General features: G+C 40.2%; 1 protein-coding gene across 3 annotated transcripts in view; it reads left to right on the top strand.

Annotated features, from left to right (window-relative positions):
* The window catches only part of Ent1 (Equilibrative nucleoside transporter 1), a 103,887-nt gene that overhangs the window by 72,880 nt on the left and 9,353 nt on the right, over positions 1 to 21,654 (top strand). For all 3 annotated transcript variants that reach the window (XM_067154100.2, XM_067154101.2, XM_067154102.2), the window contains 2 exons: positions 690 to 804; positions 10,231 to 10,316. In XM_067154100.2, the coding sequence (XP_067010201.2) occupies positions 690 to 804; positions 10,231 to 10,316 (201 nt within the window). The remainder of the gene's footprint in view (positions 1 to 689; positions 805 to 10,230; positions 10,317 to 21,654) is intronic.

The raw sequence follows: 21,654 nt of genomic DNA, 5'->3' as shown, positions 1-21,654 counted from the left end.
CTAACTACTTTTTCAGTTTTTGGGGACGCCAAGGTGCCAGAATTTAGTGCCGCAGAAGTTCTTTTACGTGACAGTAAATCTATAAACACAAGGCTGGTGTATTTGAGCACTTTCACCAGACGGAGCCAGGATCGAACCTGCCAAGTTGGGGTGAGAATGCCAGCGCCTCTCAGCCCGGCTTCAGTGTTAAATTTCATCCTAGGCAGGGTCCCATCCTCACAGACGTGCAGGTCGCCCATTGGCGTCAACTTGAAAGACCTGCACTAAGCCACATACCATTAATTAATTTTAAGGTTGATTTTTTACTGTTTATCATAAGTACACTTATTGAGGGCTGTCTTTTACAGGTAGGTATAAACTGTTTGAGACTTTTTTTATTTTTAGAACTTTCTATACTCAAACAGTTCTTCCACACATATTTGGGGTCAATTATGTGGTGTAGGCCAGGAAAGCCCTCTGATGGCAGTTATTTCTTCAACTTCCTTCATTGCTCGGCTCCCTTTAGTCATAGATTAATGTTTCATCTTGCCCAAAACTCAATACAACAGTGAAAAATGCATCAAAATCTATTTGTTGATACTTGAGATTTGCCCGTGTAAACAACTACCAGGGACTTTGATTTGTAATATGTGTAGATCTTGCAATCACGATGAACTTGGCAAAGGAGGTGACAAGTTCTTATGTTTTAGATGTGGGTGTATGGGTACGCAGTCTGGATGACGTTCTTCATTACGCTCTCTATGTATCCATCGGTGACGGTGCTCGTCACGTCCGTAGATAAGGGCAACAACAAGCCCTGGAACGGTGGGTCGTCTATCATCACATGGCATGCATTTCCTTAGCATTGCTTCATCTGCTTCTTTTGGTGCTGCTTTGGTGGACCTCTTTCTGCTTTTTAAAATTTCTTACCTTTTTCTTTGGAATGAGTTTCTGCTCCTAATGTTTGTTCCATGAATCTGGCAAGAAGAACAATGTCTTATTTGTAGTAGCATGTGCACAATTTATTTTCCTTTGTGAAAACTGTTTATCTTTAATAACCTTATCCTTTTGCTTTGGTTGATATATGAATAGTCTGTCTTTTCTGATCAGTGTAAAAATTGAAGTACCGTATTTCTCCCAGTACAAGATAATTTTTAACTGAAAACAACTTACAATTAATATGGAATGACTTTTTGCAATAAACATATGTACAGGTGATAAATACCGTATTTACTGGCGTATTAGACCCCTTCTTTCCCTACTTTTACAGCCAAAATATGCAGTAACCTCAAAATTTTGTGCAGCGAATACATGGCTTCTAGGTTATAAAGAGCTATAAATTGTACGTTTAAACATTCTATATGTACTATTATTTAACAAACTTAGAATATATTTAAGTTATACTGGCTATTTTCGTCGGAAGGCAGTATTTCTAAACGTAAAAAGACAATAAATGATGAACACAACTTTTAGGCCTACGGTACATATAAAAGTCCTTTTTTGATACATATATCACGTCATTTGTTACATCTCATTAATTCCTCTGGTGAGGCTGACGTCAGCAAGGGCATATGGCTATAAAAACTCGCTACGAAGATTCGTCTCACTTCATACTCGACCCCGCAGAAAAAAGGGATAAAGGTATCGTGTTATAATTTAATATTGATACAAAAGAGCTTAATGGCCAGTTATTTGTATCTGTCAGTTCAGCAGTAGGCCTAACACACAGTAAACCTGATCACTGCTTTCATTCACCGCCGGTGCTTTCATTTGAATTATCGCCTTGCGCCGCCAACTTCCCTGCCTTGCTACCGGCGTGTCTGCATTCTAAGTGACGTCATCTTCACTGCTATCTCCCACCAGTTGCGTCAGCCATGCTTCATTCTCTTTGAGCCATGCACTGCAATCAAGAGCATACGAGGTCCCGTCTTTTTGAACCTTTTAAAAATAATTTCGTTTCCGGCTATAGAGTCTAAACAGTATAAATCTATTCCCAGTTGGTGTATATGTAGCAGAAGCCATTCCTTCCGAATAAAGCCGTACTGTAGAAGGCATGCCAAACCATCAGCTGATAACTAGTGTATGTTACGAGTTGTACTTCCTAATGTAATACATAGTAACTGGAAACATTCTTTTGATAACTGCGGCTGTTGAAACACAGATCCTTATTTTTAAGTACATTTCATGCTTGTTCTCTACATTTATCACATCAGGATTTGCGTAAACAGCTGCCCATGAGATAAGACAGACCACATTGTTTAGGTTAGGTATATTATCGCTCTGATAGTGCTAAAAGTTTGACGGAAAAAAATAAAAATAAATAACAGAAAAATATATCGCATTTATGGTTATCTACAGATGTGGTGCTAATGCGTTTTATTATCATAATGTTTAATTTTGTACGTTCGTTGCCTCTTTTTTTATTAACGCATACCCTAGTATGTTTTGTTTGGCATCTCCGAAAATCGTTTAAAGTACATGGAGACATAAAATTATTATTATTATTATTATCATCATCATCATCATCATCATCATCATCATTATTATTATTATTATTATTTGTTAGGTACGTTGGCGAGTAAAACAATTGTTTTAATTGGATAGCTTTTATCACGTTTTAAACTTACTTCTCTCCATATATATACCTATACTGGCCCGAGTTACGAGATATTAAATGATCACTTTGTTAATTATCTCGCCTGCTGTATAAATTGCAACAACCGCGAATAAAGTAAACTCGAGGTGGTACAGGTCTTTTTAGACAGGGGTGTTACTTGTACCGCCTTTACCGTATATCAACCTTCCTGCCATTCGTAAATCTCTGGCAGAACGGTACCGGGAAAACAGCAACTAATTGTGCTAACCATTACGCTGGCGGACATTATTAACCACAAAACACAGACATATAGCATGACTGATACTTGCTTGCAATGCGCGGGTTGGACACGAAGCTAGGCCTATTCATCTATTTGTGCGACGTCATCAGAGTTGCAGTAGACCTACGCTACAGAGGCAAACATTTCTTAACTACGAAACACAGATGTACTGCATGGATTCGACGCGTTTTCATTGCTTAGGTCGTACGGACAAAACTATTCACAAATTTGTGCGATGTCATCAGAGCTGCAAAAAGACTAGTACCCACTTCGAAGCGGAATCGTCGTCGTCCTCTGACGAATTACATTGGGGGGTCTTATAGGCGAGATTTATCTTTTTCATTCTCTTCATCTCGAAAAGCCAGCGGGGGTCTAATACACAAGTAAATACGGTAATCTATCCATTGCTTAACTATGTGTATCCTTATGCTTGATGGTGTACGGATGTAAAGGGTTTCAGGGTAAGTTTTACATGTGTTGTCACGGTTTAAAAAATATATATATTTTAATGTTTATGTACGTCTCCCTATTATTGTGCTCCCCCTTTGTTCCTGTATTTCTGTATGTTGAGCCAGCCTGTAGTACATGCCCCTTACTCAGAGGTCAGGGTTCAGGCCTGGAAAGAGATTCACGCAGTTCACAAGACCGACTAAGGAGCAAGGAAGCCAAGCAATACAACCAAAGATGTCACGCTGATCATGTGGCATTCTAGTATTCGCAGGCTATCTCTGGGCGGCAGTCATCGTAGCCAACTAAGGATCAAAATGAGCCAAATGTTTGAACCTCTGTAGTTGCTACAAAAATATAAGATCAGCTTTGAATTGAAAAGTTTTATTATTCCTCTAATTTAAATTGTACAAGGACTTGAACTACAGTCACCTGGGTGAGATGCTACCAGCCCGTGCTCCTCCATATCTCCGTCTCGTTGGAAGTTAAAACATCAGCAGTTACACGTTCATTGAATATCAGTGTTCTTCTGTGTACATGTTTTGACGTAGAATACATGTGTAGTTTCGGAAACATACGTAAGCCAGTGAGCCGTGAAATAATGCAGCAGTAGTGTAGGACCAGTCTGTCTAGTAACAAGAGTGAGATCCACCCATTCATCAGGGCTGCCATCTTGAGGTCCGGCTATTGGTTAGTGGAGATCTGGACTCCAGCGCGGTAGCATGTTGTGTGATGTTTCGTTGGTGAACATTTGGGAAAATTATGGTGTCAAGAACTGCACGGAATATGGAAGACCAGTGGGCAGTCCCAGAGAAAGATGGACAGATCTGGTCAGGAAAGAAGACGTCGAGGACAGCGGAAAAGATTGGGAGAAGGTTACGAGTGGTTCATGGACAGACAAAGGTGGAAGGACATCGTGCACCACAGCGGGGCAACTGGGTATGGTCAACGATGACGACGATGATGATCATCATGATGGTGTCAAGAAATGTCCTTTTTTTTTCTTTCACAGTACGTTGCCATATATGGCTGATAAATGGCTTAACGGTTATCGACAACTCATTCTAGAAGATAGAGTGGGTTTTCAGAATTCTAAAAGGTCCAAACTTACCAATGCTGAATATTGAAAGGCTTATTGAGACTGTCTCAGAATTGAGGCAGCCAGCCTGTTCTCTGCAACAGTCGAGCTCATCTACTGCTCCACACTGACTAGATACATTACTTTGACAATACCTATCATGCATACAACTGCACAAAACCGTGTTCTTTGGTGCAAAGCTACTGCAGAAGGTGTCTCACTGTTTGAGCAGGCACATCACAGACAAGAAATTGAAACCCACGAAAAGTGGAAACTACATCTGATCGAACGCGTCCTCCACCCATCTTTAGATGTGACCTGTGTGGCCGCATGTTTCTTGCAAATATTGGCTTGATCAGTCATCACCGACGTCTCTACAGAGCCAACAGACCTTAAGATGAATTGCAGGAGAAAAATGTATTATCGGAAACGAGTAGCAGCAGAGGACGATCATGCAGTATGACACTGACACAGACCTGTTCACATTTTTCTTTTAGGGACTTTCATTCCCTAGAAATGCGGGTTGTAGGATTGTATGAAGCCAGGAACTCAAAAAGCACTTTACATACAGAGCCCTAGTTTGGAGCACTCTGCAAGCTGTAAAGGGAATACGGTTCTGTAAGTGTTTGGTGTGATGGGGTGTCAGTATTATTTGTATGGAAGATTATGATGATGATGTTAGTTGTAAGTAATTAAAAAAGCTACATGATAGCTCGTGATAACAAAGATGAGGGATGCTTAGAGAAGCAAGATACGTCTATGGTACAGAGAATGTTCTGCACAATACTGGTACATTAAACTAATTTTGCGCAACATGATTGTGTTGTTGAAATGGTTGGTGGCTCATTGTTTGCCATTTTGTTTCTTCCTATGCTTTAATTGTTTGTAACAAGTGAGTTGGCCGTGTGGTTAGGGGAGCGCAGCTGTGAGCTTGCATTCGGGAGACAGTAGGTTCGAACCTCACTGTCGGCAGCCCTGAAGATGGTTTTCTTTGGTTTCCCATTTTGAGGTCTGAACCTTAATTAAGGCCACGGCCATTTCCTTCCCACTCATAGCCATTGTCGCCATCTGTGTCAGAGCATCATAAAGCAGATTGTAAAAAGGAAAAGAATTCTTTGGCATGCCATAAAAATCTTGATTTCAGTACAATAGGCAGGGTGGGTTCTCTTTTGCTCTAATCGTCCCCTGAGACACATATTAACCCTTTAATTACATTTGACATAATAAATGTTGGTCAAAGATTTTAACTTTTCTAATATTCCTGAAATTTAATAATTTCAAACGTAAGGTATGGAGAATTATAATTTTCATAATTACTGACATAAATGTGATTTAGATATTTTAACCCTCTCAATGCCAGAGTCGCTGTGAGCGATCCTGAAAAAATGGACGAAATTTGCCAGCGTCGCTCTGATAGATGCTTCGTTTCTTTATTTTTTCAGAGGTTTCTTGACTGAAAATAACGCCTAATCTTGGCATGACCATTAAAGAGAGTTCAAGCTACCATGTTCTGGCAACATACCTGTGTTTTTTATCTGTCGATAAACTTGAGCGATGTTTAAAGTTCCTCGACTTGTTTACGCACGACTCGTAAAAGCATGGTGTCGAAGTGTAGGAAGGAGAGAAGGAAATTGAAGAAGTAATGATTCCAGGAACTGTTGTGGAGCCTGTGCGGGATTGTCCTGGTCACCATTCCTTCCTTCCCAGTCACTGTTAGTATCAACATCATCACTATTACTTACTTGGTTATGTATAGTCACATTCCGTGCAAGTAATTCATTGTTTGAGGTGGAATCAGCACTTGATTCGTCACACACAGGATCATGTAAATCGCCATCATCTGATGGCCTAACAGGCATCAGTTTTTGTGAAAAGACCAAGTGTGTCATAGTGCCGGTGGCTCCCAAGCAGCCTACGCAGTGGTCTCCACTATATGCACTTGCCATGCGTCTTCGTAGGTGTGCTAGTTACCAACTGATGAGCCCAAATTGGCATACTTGGGAATTAGTTAGCTGGAAAATTTATAATTTCCTAAAACCGACCATATACATTGGAATTACACACAAGATCAGAATCACTTTCCACGAAGTCTGAGAAGTCACCGCTTGAGTCTTGAGTCATTACTATATGGCTACTTAATTTCACTGTCATCATTTAATTGAGTTTGCTTGTGTGCTTGCCATTTTTTACGTTTATTTTATTTTTCAATATGCTAGATTTTAGAATTTTGTGTATTTGACACACCTTAATAAAAACAAAATGCATTTCATGGTTCTAATAATAATAATAATAATAATAATAATAATAATAATAATAATAATAATGCTATTGGCCTTATGTCCCACTAACTACTTTTATGGTTTTTGGAGATGGCAATGTGCCGGAATTGAGTTCTTTTATGTGCCAGCAAATATGCGGACATGAGGTTGACGTATTTGAGCACCGGACTGAGCTACTCAGCTCGGCCATAGTTCTTGTGCCCTCCAGTGTTCATTTTTACTCCATTGTGTTAACAGGAACAAAAAAATTTCTAATTTATATTTTACTGAATAAATTATTTTAATTAATTAAAAACTGAGGAATACATTTCATAATGGTCTGAAAATTACCCTGAATTCAGATGACTATGTTTTTCACTCTTTAATTAATTTTCGTTTTCATATATTTAAAAAGAGAGGATTTCCCATTTTTTTCTTTCCTGAAAGCTTAACATTTTCCATTAAAACAGCATGGCATTTTCGACCTCACCTTTACATTTTTGCCCGACACTGAAAACGTTAAAAATCGATATGAAAAGCATTCATATATTCATTGCAGTTAAAGTGATTGTAAATTCTTTGAAATACTTTCAGCAGCAAATATATTTTGTGAATAATTACCATTAACATTTTCTCAGTGACTGTGCTAAAATTTGATGAAAAACAAGACACATTTTCTGCCATAATTCTGCATAAATCTCTCTCAAACGTTGATTGTCTAATGATATGCTTTGAAGCAAGGAGCAGTACTCGGAGCTATGTCACATATCCCTTGATTCCCTTCTTATTTTTTCCCCCTTTTCACTGCGATAAGAATTAGTCAGAGAATTTGGAAAACAAATACAAAGTTACATGCCATCTTGCAGCTACTTAGCTGTTGGCTTCCCACCCGGAAGACTGAGGTTCGAATGCGGGTCGATCCTGCTTTGAGATTTTTGTCTCAAAAATTATGTTTCATTAGAAAAGGCATCCAGCCTCAAATCCCCAGCTGAAATCAAAATGAGCATGGGTAACTCCAGTGATGCCAGAAATACTTGAGTTAAGCTGAAGAGGCACAAAACATTGATATTCAGTGTTTTAAGTTTAGAGGGTTAAGAATGAGCAATGAAGAAAATACAAGTTGTGTTCAGGACATTGATCTACCTGATGAGAGTATTGAGGCGATATGAGACAAGAGCGCAAAGTGAAAATGTTATCAATATTCCCTTTGCTTGAGTTTTGTCAATATCTGGTAAACACACTATTATGCGTGATCTGGGTGTTGGAGATGAATCATGACCTACAACCTTAAACATCAGTCATGCTTAAGGAAAGCAGTCATCTCCTTGGAAAAAAAAAAAATAACATCAGGAGAGGAGGGACGCAAAGGTCTATGGTAGAGTCTTGTTCATTACAATATCTTCCAGAAAGAAAGTGCATTGGAAACAAAATAGATAATGCATGCACCACAGTCTTGTCTCGGGGATGTAGTGCGATGGAGACTCAGGTTATTCTGCCTGAATCAGCCTGTCAGTCAAACTCACAAGCATCGGCTATACTCTTCTGACATTTGACCACCATGTAGTCACATTTGGGCTTCTATCTTCAGAACTAAAGACAGTCGGAATGGTTTGTGTACCATTGGATTGGAAATGTAGGACACGGGGTGAGGGGGCTATTTTGAGCTATATGAATTGGTTTGCAATTAATAACTCCAAAACCAAAATGTGATTAAGATGTCTGACATCTTTGACTTGCATAACAGAATGTTCTGAATCCAAAATGAACAACGTTATGAAAGAGGGGCCCAGAATTAGTTTTGAGTTTCTTTTAAATAGGCAATTTGATGCACTAAATGTCAGTTCTGATCCCTCATGTGGCGTACCATTAGAAAGTTCTCTGTAACCTAAGATTGTCCCTTAGGGACAAAGTTACATAGGGGACAAAAATGAGATAATTTCTTAATTTGCTTTTTATCATTTCCTGAATGGATATTCCAACCCATGACGTGTATCATCACACCTGAAGTAACAATACCATTGTGGTAGACTTCGGACATTTACAGCAAAAGCTACAATGGTGTATCATATTTTGAAAATTACGAATCTTTTGAAAAATTACTGTGGTTGTGTCACTGGAAAGAGGAATTTGAATGTGATTTAACTATGCCATCGTAAGTCTTCTCAAGTTACAAATTGTAACCTCTTGGAATTGTGTAACACATGCAAGGTTGCACACCCACTGGTACGAAATGATAGATGAACAACGATTCTTGGCAATACGCATAGACTTAACATTTGCAAGGAACATCATCCCCACTACAGTGTGATTCATCTCTCATTGTAGTCATAATCGGCCACTTGTAAATAAATCTAAGGTGTCTTTCATTTGACCCCAAGTCAGACTAGTATTGTGCGACATTGTCACTGGTAGGACAGCCTATCACCTTTTTCCACCGGCATTTTCGTGTTTGTGTTTGATATGTGAACGGCCATGAAAGTCATTGTAAACAGCAGGAGTGACAACATTGTTTTTTCCTATCTCTTACTAAGAATGTCTTGCTCTCCAAAAAATGGATATGAGGTTCTTACGACTGTGTCCTTGGTCTGCCAGTATACATGCAGGCTGGAAAATTTGGCATATTAATATTCCATAGGATTTTGAACTCTTCATGTGATTTGAAGTTACAGATAGATTTCCTTTATTTAGATATCAACATACCAAGGGAGTTGGTTGTATGCTACCAGCCGCATCACATTCGGGAGAGGGTAGGTCTGTCTGCAGACCTTGTATCGGTGCAATGTAAAACCAATCAGTGCATGGAGCATATCCCCAATACGCAACTAGGTGTGCTTAATGGGAAAGGAGTCCACAAGGGGTGGAGGTGCACTTTTAGTGCACAGCTGACTTCAAGAAGGCACTGTGATTACACACATAGTTAGATGCAAAAAAAAAACAAAAAAAAAACATTTGTTTGCTACATAAACTTATTTTCTAGGACCAATAATGATATTTTATCAGAAGTTTTGGTCTGAGAGTTCTGAATGTGTAAACAAATTTTCATGGAGAATTAGCATATCATCATGTTTTCCCAAATCAAAATTCAGGAAGCATGTTTGCACTGACAGAGTGGATCAAGAAACCCAGGAAAAGTCTGCTATGAGGAGCTGAGAGGACCAGAAAGATGAGTTCGTAGAGGCCACTCAACCGGATACAAGTGCTGCTGTTCGCATGTCTCATGGCAGATGCAATTAACCACATAATAAACATTTATTTTAAGAAGCTAGCCATTGTTCTCACACCAGAAAACTAATCTGCTTTGTTTGAGACAGACTGGATGAGAAATTGTTTTCCTTTAATTATTAAAACTCTAAAACCCCTTTTTACCTCAAAACTCTTCATAAATCAGAATTGCTCATAGGATTTCATTTTGTATTTGGAGAAGTATGGTATGAAACTTTCATCTTGTTATGTTGGTGACTTCAACATTGTTTCTCATACTCCAACCAGAATGAATACATTGGTCATGGTTAAGTATGGAGTAAAATAACATAAGAAGTTGTTGAATCAGCCTGAATTTGGTGTATAATGCGCTATTTTGTATCTTTTATAGAAGTATTCTTCGTCCCCGTGGTGGGATATCTTGTCTTCAGCATGTGCGACTACTTAGGCCGTGTTCTGGCAGGACTGTTGCAGTGGGTAAGAACATCTCTCTTAACTCTTTTGCTGCATAATTTCTTACAATACAAGAATCTTTAACTACAGAATTAAATCAGGAAATTTAAAAAATCAGAAACTTGTTATTTATGTATAAGTCATATATTGTATTTCTCCTATCCAAGATGACCCTGAATGCAAGACAATCCCCACTTTTGCCTTCAAAAGAATTAAATCAGGCTTAAGCGTGCTATGTGAAATCATATTATTTATAACAAATTACTTCCCTAATCATTTTCATTAGAGGTATCTGATATTGCTTTTGAAAGTTCAGGGAATTGCTATTCATGAGTCCACATTCGTATTGCATCTCGTATTATGACCATTTCGACCTGCTTTTCGCGCACATACCTCACGTCAGGTCAGGAAATACTCTGCTACCGTATGCGACTGTCTGGCCGAGGGTTGGGCGGCTGATACCAAACCCGACAAACTAGGGGAAAACCAATAGCCACGGGTGGAGGAATTTTCCTTTAGAAAGTTAGATGAGACCTTTGTGTAGGAAATGACACACAAACTCCTCAGCTGTTGCCTTGCAGTCAGGCAGCGGACTGCCAAAGGATAAGGGAGACAACCCCTGACAGAAAATCCTCTGAAACGTTAGGCCTAGCAAGTCAGTGGTAGAGAGAAATTTTAATTGCTTTCAAAACCAAAAGAAGCCTCGGAGTGTTCAACAAACCCAATAAGGACAGATGCAGCAAGAGAACTAAAATCTACAAGACAACGACCACAATCAGAGTACCAACTCTGAATATCATTACTTTGACAGGGAAAATAGATGAGTGTGTGTTGATTAGATGTAAATGAGGAATATTAATGTACTAGGATTGAGTGAAACCAAATGGAAGGAAAAGAACTCGGAGAAGGTTACCATCTATATTGGTCGGGAGAAAGTTCAGCTAAGAATGAAGTGAGTGTTGTAATGGACCATTCAATGAAACAGCATGTAACAGACATAAACTTCAAGGGGGCCAAGGAACGCTGAGGGAAGCAGACTCTTAGATTTCCGTCTGAGAAATAACATAGTTATTGGTAATAACTACAGAATTGTGAAACACACTAACATCCAGAATGCTACTGTGTGGACAAGAACTCGGTAGAATATTCTGTACATTATACCTGGGCCTTAAGCACTCTAGAATTAACGAGAAAATGTATCTTTCCATAAGCCTGGCCAAGCACATATATAAAGAGCTGGTCTTGATGGTTACCGTTTGGTTGGAGTGACGGTTTAACAGGAGTATACTTGTGACCTCGTGTTGTGTTGAACCGACAACAGTCAACTGTTTCAACTGTGTTTTAAGGTTGCGATTTCCATGTTTTTGAATTTTCCTTTTCACGGAACTCTTCACCCCTTCGAAATTAAATCTAATTAAACCCCCTATTTTATCAGGTCTTATTGTATACTGAATTTTAATCCACTAGCTGAGGAAGAGAATCCATAAATATTCTCGAAACATGTACTAGATGTTAAGGTGAAAGGTAAATAATAAATAGTATTGACTAGGTGGACCATCTACCAACATATTTGCTGCTTAGTGATAGGCAGTTGTTAAAACGGCACTTTGTTAATGTGTATATTTTGTTTGTGACAGCAATTGGTAATAATAGGTTATGTGTATGATTATGTGAAGTTAATGTGAAATAAATAAGTGTACCAACTGACAGCATTTTATGCGCATCTTTGTGGATACATCAACTGGCAACCGTAAATTTACGAGTAAATACGAATGTAAGTGTGAAATTATCAAAATGAAAGTGATACTAGAGAATATGTTGGTGAAACAGCACAAAGACAAACTCACCAAGAGAAATCTCCTGATGAACGCGCAGACGCGATTACGGGAAGATCTCGCTGAAAAAAGGAGAAGATCTCAAAAAGTTTTTCATCGAAGTCGACGAAGATCCGGACGAAACTTTGGAAGATGAGATAAATATGACCAAAATGTGTTCTAACCTAATGACCATGATGCAGGCACTAAATGACAAATTTTCAGACAAAATTTCAGACGTCTATTCCGCTTTAACAGAAGAGATTACAGACCACATTTCGAAAGTAAATGAAAAATTTCTCAAGCTAACTCAGTTTTAACTGAACAAATATCACAGGTTTACACGCAGGTTTACAAAGTTGAACAGGGCCTAGAATCAAAAATTTCAACCCTAGATGACAAAATTTCATCTCAAATTAGTGAATAACGCAGCAGATATCGGACATCACGTCAAAACTGGGACAGGTTGAACAGCTCGATAGTAGGGTAAGCCAGCTGGAAGGGGATATCTCGGACCTCAAGGCGGAGGTGGAAATCCAGGTTTCCGGCATAAAGCAACAGGTTGAGGGGAGGATTTCTACCGTTAAGGGAAATTTTGGGAGCCGTATTTCTGCTGTTGAAGAAAGGTTAGAAAACCGGTTTTCAACCTTCAAGGGAGATATGCAGAATATAAGGGAAAACATCCTTCACACAGGAGAAGATAGATTAACTCAAACAGGACGTGTCACCACACCTCTAACCCCCTCAAACCTAATCGGCAATACAACACACCTAGACCACTGACCTAAACCCGAAGGTGATTATAGAGAACCTTCCGGAATTCCATGGGCGACTAGAAGAGAAGCTGACTAGCTTCATCAAGGGATCGGTCATTCTGTTAGGAAGGACTAATCTACCAGAGGACATCTTCGTGCAACTCATCACACCGTGGTTAAAGGGGCAAGCCGCTACTTGGTAGAATAACTTGAAGGATCTAAATCTAAATTGGACGGACTTCAAGAGGGAATTCCTCGCTAGGTTTAATTCCGAAGGGGGTGAAGAGTTCCGTGAAAAGGAAGCTACTGACTGAGGCACAATCCACTGCCATGAGAGCTAGCACCTTCATCCTACAGAAGTACCAACCTTCAAGCGTCTACACCCGGAAGGAAGCGAAAACGAGATCTTACCAGACATCACAGAGCTGCTCCATGATAAGATTCGAACCGAGAACCTTTGATGATCTATGCAGAATCATCGCCCAGCTGGAGGAGGAACACAAGAGCGAAGTTACAGAAGAGACCAGCACAGTTAGGAAGTGCTACCAGTGTGGAAGAACGGGACACATGAAGAAAAAGTGCCCATCCTTAACATCGGAGAAACTAGATTCGGCCCATTCTGGATTAAGGGGGGATGGGACCGGGAACAGGAAGAGGCATCAAGACCTGACAGACGAGCAACCCTGGTCAAGTAAGAAAGGGATTGGTCAGATAGTGGGTACTATCTGCCAACTCCGCCCAGCTATCATCTTAAGGATTTGCAATGAGAATTTTTCAGCTATACTAGACAGCCAAGTAAGCCATTCATTTGTCAACGGGATTGTTGCCAGATTACTACCGTCTACCGTCTCACTACCTCGGAAGAGTAGTGAGAGCAATGGACAGGGTAACTTATTCCATCCAAGGACAGACTAACTTAACCGCTAAATGTATGGGTTTGCCTATTGTAATTGACGTTGCAGTGATCCAGAATCTGATACCTGACATCGTATTAGGTCATGACTTTCTGGTGGAATACAAGGTGATCCTAGACTATGCAGCTCATGAAGTCTTTCTGGGAAAGGATACGGAAGTCGACGTAGACCTGGGAGATATCCCATTAACACATCTTTGACCAAGTGAAAAAGAGGAGCTGAGACACACCTTAAAGGACTTTCCGGAAGTCATCACCAATAAAACACGACAGACTACGATGGTAACGCACACCATTGATTGCAGCGCTTCCTCACCCATCAAGCAACGTCCATATCCAATCAACCCGGATAAGCGCAACTTACGGGGCGAGTTGACCGTGCGGTTAGGGGCGCACAGCTGTGAGCTTGCATCTGGGAGATAGTAGGTTCGAATCCCACTGTTGGCAGCCCTGAAGATGGTTTTTCGTCGCCATAAGACCTATCTGTATCGGTGCGACGTAAAGCAGAAAAGGAAGAAGAAGCAGCAGCAGAACATCATCCAGAAGGTTCAAGAGATGGAAGGATAAGGTCTCATCGAACCCTCTACATCCTGTTGGGCTTCACCTATCATCCTACCAAAAAAGAAGAATGGAGAGTCTGGACTGTGTGTGGACTTCTCCAGGTTGAACGAGAAGACCGTTAGTGATGCCTACCCCATTTCTGACCTGAAAGACTCTCTGAGACAAGTATGTTGGTCTAAGGTTTTCAGCACGCTGGAACGCAACTCCGGATACTGACAAGTGGAGGTCGAGGAAAGTTCTAGACCACTGACCACCTTCATGATACCGAGAGGATTGTACCAGTTTGCAGTAATACCTTTTGGATTGAAGAATGCTCCTGCCACCTTCATGCATCTGATGTATAAGGTATTATCGGGATATGTTGGAGATTTCTGCCAGGTGTATCTCGACGACATTTTAATTCACGGCAAGAATTTTCAGGAACACCTTGTACATCTGAGGAAAGTACTGGAACAACTGAAGATTCCTGGACTGACTTGCCAACTGGAGAAGTGCCACTTCGTCCAATCCTGCGTAGAATATCTTGGCCATGTCCTAACCTCTGAAGGCTTAGAAGGGCTACTGGAGAAGAATCGAGCTATCAAAGAAACTGAACGCCCGTGGACCAAGCGACAAGTACGTCAGTTCCTTGGCTTGTGTGGATGGTATAGCAGCTTCGTGCCACACTTTGAAGAGAAGGCATTACCACTGACCGATCTACTCCATAACAACCGCCCGTTCCGATGGACCAACAAGGAAGAGACAGCATTCCAAGGCATTAAGGCTGCGATATGCAATGCTCCCGGTCTAGCCCATCCTGACCCTCAACGGAAGATGTGCCTGCAGATGGACGCCAGCGACTTCGGCTTAAGAGCAGTGTTATTCCAGAAGAGGGGTGACGGCGGAAGGGACATCATCGAGTAAGCCAGCAGGAAGCTATCTCCCACTGAACAACACTACTGCACTGCCGAGAAGGAAGCCTGAGCCGTGATGTGGGCTATGGGCAAATTCAGAGGCTACTTGGAGGGAAGGAAGTTCCAGCTCTGCACTGATAACGCCCCTCTCAAATGGTTGAACTCGGTCTCTGGCTCAAAATCTAAATTGATGCGATGGGCTCTGTTAATCGCAGAATTTGATTTCAATGTGTGTCACGTCCTAGGACCGACGAACATAGGAGCCGACAGCTTATCTAGCACCCGGCAATGGAACCCGAAGCTAGGAGCACCTTTGTCGAGAGGAAGTTCCCACGAAAACACCAGAGTAAGCTTAAGGAACCTGTCCTTATGATCATCAGGAAGGAACTTGATCTGGGAGTAATCAAACAGTGGCAAGAACAACACAAGCCCTGTAGGACCATGACGCAGTGGATTAGGAGACAGAACACCGATAGTCGACTCATCCCGAGGGAATTCAAGATGTGCTACAAGAACTTCTGGCTTGACGGAGGACTCTTGATGTACAGGTCGCACCTCTCCGACATGCCTGCAGTAGTGGTGGTCCCTGGACAACACACGAGGGACAACCTCGAGAAGTTCCACGACAGCACTGAAGCCGGACATCCATGAGGTGAAGAGACATATCAGTCTATCCGACAAAGATTCTTCTGGATCAACATGCGGAAAGATGTCCTGGACACGTGAAGGGGTGCTACATCTGTTCCTACACCAAGGCAAGCAACAGGAAGGCCGATTCCAGTCAGCGAGGAAGATGGCCGCAGCGCCCTTGGAAGGTCATAACCCTGGACTAGATGGGTCTTTACCCTAGAACACCACGGGGTAAAACAGGACTCTAGTAATTGCTGACCTCTTCACAAGATGGATTGAGGCCTTTCCGATACCAGAAGCCATGACGGGACGCATCACCGGCCTTCTACAAGATGAGGTATTCAGCCGCTATGGTTCCCACGGTGCATTCTGTCAGACAACGGGAGTCAGTTCACATCGAGGAAGTGGCAGCAAATAATGACAGAATGGAGTGTGGAGCACTAGACCACCCCTATGTATAACCCAAGGGCCAATCCAACGGAACGGCGGAACCATGAACTGAAAAGGATGCTATGGATCCACCTGATAGACGAAGAACATTGATCGTGGGACCGTCGAATACCGCAGTCACTCTTTGCCCAGCAACGACGCATCAACCGTGTCACCGGCTACTCCCCAGCAGAGCTGTTCCTTGGTCGACAGCTATACGGCACTGGGGATTGGGAGATTCGTCCACCGCCCACTTCTGGTCAAGATGATGCAGCTGTTTCCCTGGCAGAGTGGCAGCAGAAGCAACAGCAGGACATCAAGGAGATGCAAGTTTTGGCGGAGAAGAGATCCCTTACCCAGGCCAAGGCTCAAGATGTCGAAGAGGCCCAGATCTTCCTACCAGGCCAACAAGTACTGCGGCGTAAGCACCCAGTCAGTAATAAGTCTAACACAGAGGTAGTGGGAAGCGTTTTGAAGTATTCTAGGTATCAATTTCTTACATATAGTTTACAAAGTTTATTCCACCTACTCAATATTGTACAGTAATTGCAATGTCTATAAATACATTACAATATGTTAACAAGGTACTAGTTTCGACCGTATATGGGTCATCATCAGCCTAACTAAGATACACTTATGGATTTGCTGAAGTCCTAAGACAAAAGGCTCAAACTCCTCACCGCTGGGGCATGGAGGTAAGGTTTTGAAAGTCAACCTCTCTGATGATAAGGGGACAAAGGGATGAATATTCTGACTTGTCATGTGAAGTTCTTAAAGTATGTAATTGCAGCACACGACTACCCTTAGTAAACACCTTGTTGCTTATGTAGTTGCTATCTTTCAAATTGGATGTCACCCTCTTGACAAGTTAACTTAATTATTAACTCGTAGTATGGCATAGCCACTGTTTAATTGGCCCTCGGCCAAATTTTATTGGATAGCCGCGTTGTGGCTGTATCCGGGCTTTAATCAGTAGTTGGGTTATCTAACGGTGTTTGATTCTAGGCCGCTTAGAGTAGGCAAGCAAACTTGTAAAATCAAAATGTATTATCTCTGGCCATGACCAGCCTCATTGATGTAAAAACCCATTGCATTCTGGATCCCCTTTGCTCATTTCCTTAGGTGGTTTTGCGTATTTGAGAGCCTTGTGCTTTCGATCGTTTTCCTTTTTATAATTTTTTCTTGTGGTTTAAAATATTGTACGTGTAAATTCATATTACCTAGCTTATTTAAGATACATGTTATGAGTTTTTCAGAATTAGCTGGTTCTAAACAAATTATCTATATGTCAGAGACGCATCTCACGTTATTAATAGCAAGTTGCATCTGTTAAAAGTTTTAAAGACAAGCTGTAAGCTTCATTAATCTGGGTTTACTCTCAGTTCTGTGTTACATAGATATAGCTGAAAGCTACTCTTTAAAAAATGTGTTAAATATTTCTCCTTAATGTTAGACTTTCATACTTTTTGAAAGAAAAGGGAAGGTCCCAACAGGAAAATAGCTTGAAATAAAGCTATGTTGTGCTCTCTCTCTGTCCAGAACCCGACCCGCACACTTCTTTCCTCCTCTATCCGGATAGCACGGTACACTTATAAGTACAATACTGATATTTAGTTGAATATTATGCTATACCAGATATTATTTTTCCTCACAAGGTCCTCTTTTTCACAGAATGGAGACTGAATAAAATCAACAAATTAGGTTGTAGACTGCAAACCTTAGTATCCTGCTAGGATTGGAATAAATCGAGTGGTTCCAATTCAGGCCATCTAGATGGTCTCTCAGTCGTGCTCGTCACAGCAAAACTTGAAGTCGGGATGCTCAGCCTAACCTTATGACGTCATGTTAAAAATTAAATAACTGGAAAGGAGGTTCAACCTATTCAATACTCAAAAGAAAGAAACGTAGCAATCACATTTCTATTTAAATGGGACCGGTTTCGACCTTAGTCTAGGTCATCATCAGCCATAAAAAACATGTAAAATGTTTATGAATGTTGGAGGTCAGTTTCAAACTCTGTTAGGCACAAAGACACGACACCACATTCTGTCCTGCACAAAGTCACAACACTACCAATCAACATGCGAAGATCAAAAAGGCTTGAATTCGCAGACGAACAAATCAGTAGTAGAAAGCCGCCAGCTCCCGGTGACCAGCGCGGCACACTCAAGGTCACGCGCTGCGGCCAAACACCAAAGTAGAGTGGAGAACGTTTCGAAGGTCCAGAACCTTTCACGGCTGCGGGAAGCCAAGTATGTATATAAAAATATACGACGCCAATTAGTACAACCGAATGAGCACCCGTACTCCAGTTAAGTTCTTGGTAAACAGTTGACTTGAAAAAACAATTGTAGAGAGAAGAAAAAAATGTAGTAAAAGGCGCAATATCGGAAAACAAATGAAAACTTATATGCACAGTGCGCTATTTTTAAAAAGAAAAATTTTTTTTTTTAGGTTATGATTGAAGTAGTCGAAGTTGGCGCAAGGCAAAAATATTTTTTGAAAGAGGAGAATAAATTAAACGAGGAAGAGTGATAGTGAAATAAGAGAAAGAATAAAAGAAATTGAAGTTAGATGGTAATGAGGAAAGATAAGATAGGGAAATGAAGGAGGGGTAGTTTAAGGTGGGTTAGGAGGGTGGGTTATTGGAGGTAGAAAATGTGGGTGGGAACTATGTAAGACATGGATAATAGAATTGGGGTTTTGGAATTTGGAATTTTTGAGAAGAAGAATTAGGAAGTCAAAAAGGATATTGGATTTTTCAGAAATGTCGTTTAAATTGAAATTAGGGTTGAAGTACTGATCAAGGTGGATAAAGCAATTTTCAGTAATGTTTAAGAGGGGGCCTTTGTTAATGATTTTAAGTATGTTTATGTCATTGTCAATACTGGTGAAACTATGTTTGGAGTCTTGTATGTGCTGTCCTATGGCAGAGAATCTGTTGTATTTAATGGCGTTGACATGTTCAGAGTACCTGATATTGAAGTTGCGGCCAGTTTGTCCGACGTAGGAGGAACTGCAGTTGTTGCATTTAAATCTGTATACACCAGATTTAGAAAAAGCATTAGACTTATTTAGAGATTTAGAGTTGTGTAAGATATCAAGACTTCTATTGTTAGTTCTAAAAGAATTTTTCATATTATGTTTTTTAAAGATATTAGTTATTTTATAAGCATCCTGAGTAAAAGTGAAGGTGGAAAAAGCAGTTGGTTTTATTGTGTCTTTAGATAAAGTGGTTTTTGGACGGTGTTTGAATTTGTTGATGATGCGGTTAATGAAGGAGTTGTTAAAGCCATTCAATTTAGCAATGTTGCGGATGGTGTTTAATTCATTATTTAAATCTTTTTTGGACATAGGGGTGTTGAAGGCACGAAAAATTAAGCTGTTATAAGTAGCACGTTTATGAGCTTGGGGGTGCGAAGAATCTTGTCTTATTGTAGTTGCTGTTAGGGTTGGTTTTCTGAAAATTTTGTAAGATAAAGAAGAAGGATGTCTAGTAATAGTTAGGTCTAGAAAATTAAGAGTTTGGTTGTGTTCTGATTCGAGTGTGAATTTAATGTTAGAGTCTAAGTTGTTGAGATGAAGAAGTGTAGAGGCTGCGTTGGTTGATTCCTCATTTAATATTACCAATGTGTCGTCGACATATCTCGCCCAAAAGAGGATGTTGGAGAAATTATTATTATTATTAATTCTTGTGTTTTCTAAGAAGTCGAGGTAAATTTCAGCAAGAATGCCAGAATGCCTTCATTAACCGCATCATCAACAAATTCAAACACCGTCCAAAAACCACTTTATCTAAAGACACAATAAAACCAACTGCTTTTTCCACCTTCACTTTTACTCAGGATGCTTATAAAATAACTAGTACCTTTAAAAACATAATATGAAAATTTCTTTTAGAACTAACAATAGAAGTCTTGATATCTTACACAACTCTAAATCTCTAAATAAGTCTAATGCTTTTTCTAAATCTGGTGTATACAGATTTAAATGCAACAACTGCAGTTCCTCCTACGTCGGACAAACTGGCCGCAACTTCAATATCAGGTACTCTGAACATGTCAACGCCATTAAATACAACAGATTCTCTGCCATAGGACAGCACATACAAGACTCCAAACATAGTTTCACCAGTATTGACAATGACATAAACATACTTAAAATCATTGACAAAGGCCCCCACTTAAACATTACTGAAAATTGCTTTATCCACCTTGATCAGTACTTCAACCCTAATTTCAATTTAAACGACATTTCTGAAAAACCCAATATCCTTTTTGACTTCCTAATTCTTCTTCTCAAAAATTCCAAATTCCAAAACCCCAATTCTATTTTCCATGTCTTACATAGTTCCCACCCACATTTTCTACCTCCAATAACCCACCCTCCTAACCCACCTTAAACTACCCCCCCTTCATTTCCCTATCTTATCTTTCCTCATTACCATCTAACTTCAATTTCTTTTATTCTTTCTCTTATTTCACTATCACTCTTCCTCGTTTAATTTATTCTCCTCTTTCAAAAAATATTTTTGTCTTGCGCCAACTTCGACTACTTCAATCATAACCTAAAAAAAAAATTTTTTCTTTTTAAAAATAGCGCACTGTGCATATAAGTTTTCATTTGTTTTCCGATATTGCGCTTTTTACTACATTTTTTTCTTCTCTCTACAATTGTTTTTTCAAGTCAACTGTTTACCAAGAACTTAACTGGAGTACGGGTGCTCATTTGGTTGTACTAATTGGCGTCGTATATTTTTATATACATACTTGGCTTCCCGCAGCCGTGAAAGGTTCTGGACCTTCGAAACGTTCTCCACTCTACTTTGGTGTTTGGCCGCAGCGCGTGACCTTGAGTGTGCCGCGCTGGTCACCGGGAGCTGGCGGCTTTCTACTACTGATTTGTTCGTCTGCGAATTCAAGCCTTTTTGATCTTCGCATGTTGATTGGTAGTGTTGTGACTTTGTGCAGGACAGAATGTGGTGTCGTGTCTTTGTGCCTAACAGAGTTTGAAACTGACCTCCAACATTCATAAACATTTTACATGTTTTTTATGGCTGATGATGACCTAGACTAAGGTCGAAACCGGTCCCATTTAAATAGAAATGTGATTGCTACGTTTCTTTCTTTTGAGTATTGAATAGGTTGAACCTCCTTTCCAGTTATTTAATTTTTAACATCAATAATTTCAATACGGAACAATGAAATTTTTATCTTTTTATGACGTCATGTCAAGCTGGTTATAAGGCCTATAGTATTAGAAGTGTCACAGCCGGACAAAAGAGTAATTCTAATCAGCCTCCTCGTTTGTGTTAATACAAGATTATATTAACACGTACCAACCACATTTATAAATGAGTTTGCTATT

The sequence above is a fragment of the Anabrus simplex genome, chromosome 9 (assembly GCF_040414725.1).
Source record: "Anabrus simplex isolate iqAnaSimp1 chromosome 9, ASM4041472v1, whole genome shotgun sequence".
NCBI lineage: Eukaryota > Metazoa > Arthropoda > Insecta > Orthoptera > Tettigoniidae > Anabrus > Anabrus simplex.
The sequence above is the reverse complement of the archived record's forward strand: the minus strand, read 5'-3'. Positions and strand labels throughout refer to the sequence as shown.